General features: G+C 49.2%; 1 protein-coding gene across 1 annotated transcript; it reads right to left on the bottom strand.

Annotated features, from left to right (window-relative positions):
• Positions 1-669: 669 nt before the first annotated feature.
• LOC111735544 (melanoma-associated antigen B5-like) lies at positions 670-1,701 on the bottom strand. Its single transcript, XM_023527045.1, has one exon. It carries the CDS (start codon positions 1,699-1,701, stop codon positions 670-672), a length of 1,032 nt encoding a protein of 343 aa, XP_023382813.1.
• Positions 1,702-1,923: the final 222 nt, after the last annotated feature.

The raw sequence follows: 1,923 nt of genomic DNA, 5'->3' as shown, positions 1-1,923 counted from the left end.
TGTTAAGAGCAGTTTTTGTTCCAGTATTCAGTCTCTAAACTTTCAGACACCCGGTCTGAGTGTGCGCTTTCCTCCTGAGTCTTTCAGTCTCCCCCAGCCCACCGTTCTGCCTCACTCGAAATGACCTCCCTCTGGAGGACTTGCCCTGTCTGGCCCCAAACCGCCTTGCCTCGGGCAACCTTCACTTGACTGCTCTCATGGGGAACCTCTTCTCTTCTTCGCCCTTTCCTATCAGTTGAGCTTTCTGAATTACAGGGAATCTGTCTGTCTTCCTTTCATGGTAGCTGGTTCCAGCCTCACGATTCTATGGGCAGTGGCTCCACCTTCTTTTTCTTACCAGGCCCCATACCACCATGTCACATAAGTTTAGGAATAGAAGAGAAATTGAGTCAGAGGACTAACTTGTTACTATCTCCGACATTCTTTAATAAGCTACGTATATTGAGGCATAAATCAATTTTACAGAAGAAAAGCAGAAGAATAAGCCAAATCAAGGTTGATGATGTTTTATTTTATTTTATTTTATTTTATTTTATTTTATTTTATTTATTTTATTTTATTTTATTTTGTATTCCATTATCCCAAACTTTAACTGTGGGATACTTTGACACTTCCACAAAAAACTCTTCTGTGATTTGATCTTTTTTATCTTGAAGACAAAGAAAATCCTCAGTGTGCACTACGGGTGGAAGAAGACGGGGCCATAGAATCAGGCCTTGCTGTGGCACTAGTGCCAGCCCTCCCTGCATCTCTGGTGTGTGCCCTTTCTTCTTGTAAGGCCTCTTCATACTGTGGTAAGGCACTAGGAACCATGGTGCCGGCTTTGGCCAAAAAGTGGAGGACTTTTATCTTGCTGGTCTCGGCATAAGCTCTAGGGCCCCACAGGTACTCACGGTGAGGTGGATCACTGCCAGGCACCTGGCGGTACTCCAGGTACTTCAGATTCACCAGATCTTTACTGATGAGTTTTCTCGGCTCTCCATAGATGATGTGTTTCTTCCCAGGATATATTTGCAACATATTCAGAAATTCCCAGAGGTCTTCCTCACTGGCGCGGTTGCCCTTCATGAAGATGAAGCCCAGGATATTCATCAGAAGGCCGGTCTTGGGCCAGCCGCCACCTAAACGCATCCTCCCATTATTGGGGATCTTCAGTTTGCTGACAAACTCGTACAAGTGTTTAGTTGAGTCGACTGCCTTCAGATCAATCGCAAAGACAACTTCAATGCGCTCGGCGGCCTTCTTGAGGATCTCAGCATATCGGTCCTGGTGTCTCTCTCCCAGGATCTTCTCGATGTCTTTCTTCAAAATGGGTTGGTTCACTCTGTACTTGTACATGAGGAACTGCTCCACCAAATCCACTTTCACAGTGAGAGACGTACTTTCTGAGCTCTGAGCAGGGAAAACCTCAGGGGAATAAGAAACTGCTTCATCTTGGCTTTCCTCGCTATCATCAGAGCTTGACTTAACTGCACCTTGAGAGGTGGTGGTGGTGGTGGCTGAGGCCCGTCTCGACGCCCGGAAACAGCTACCTGATTCGGTCGGTGACGCACTCTGGGAAGGAGCCTCCAGAGCAGAGGAGCAGGAGGGAAGCTCTTCCTCCATGGCTGCAGCTTCGTCAGACCTCTGAGCGTGGGACTTATTGCGGGCCTGGCGGCGTTTCTCACGAGCACGGAGCTTACTCTTCTGACCCCGAGGCATGATGTCAGGGACAGCAGGCAATGCCGCGGGCTGAAGAGTAGAGGAAGCGGGCACCTGGAAGAGCGAGAATGAGAGGGTGTGTGTCCCCTCGGCAGGGAGGTTCCACTTCGGCTTTGCCCAAGTCCACCTCTGCAGGGTCTGAGGGCAGTGCTCTAGGAACCCTCAGGGCTCCTGTTCCAGTCAGCCTGTCCCCTGAGAGCCCTGCAGAGCATGTCAGTGTGA

Source organism: Pteropus vampyrus, unplaced genomic scaffold (genome assembly GCF_000151845.1).
Source record: "Pteropus vampyrus isolate Shadow unplaced genomic scaffold, Pvam_2.0 Scaffold1000003140, whole genome shotgun sequence".
NCBI classification, from domain to species: domain Eukaryota; kingdom Metazoa; phylum Chordata; class Mammalia; order Chiroptera; family Pteropodidae; genus Pteropus; species Pteropus vampyrus.
Note: the sequence above shows the minus strand (reverse complement) of the source record. Positions and strands in the feature narration are given on the sequence as shown.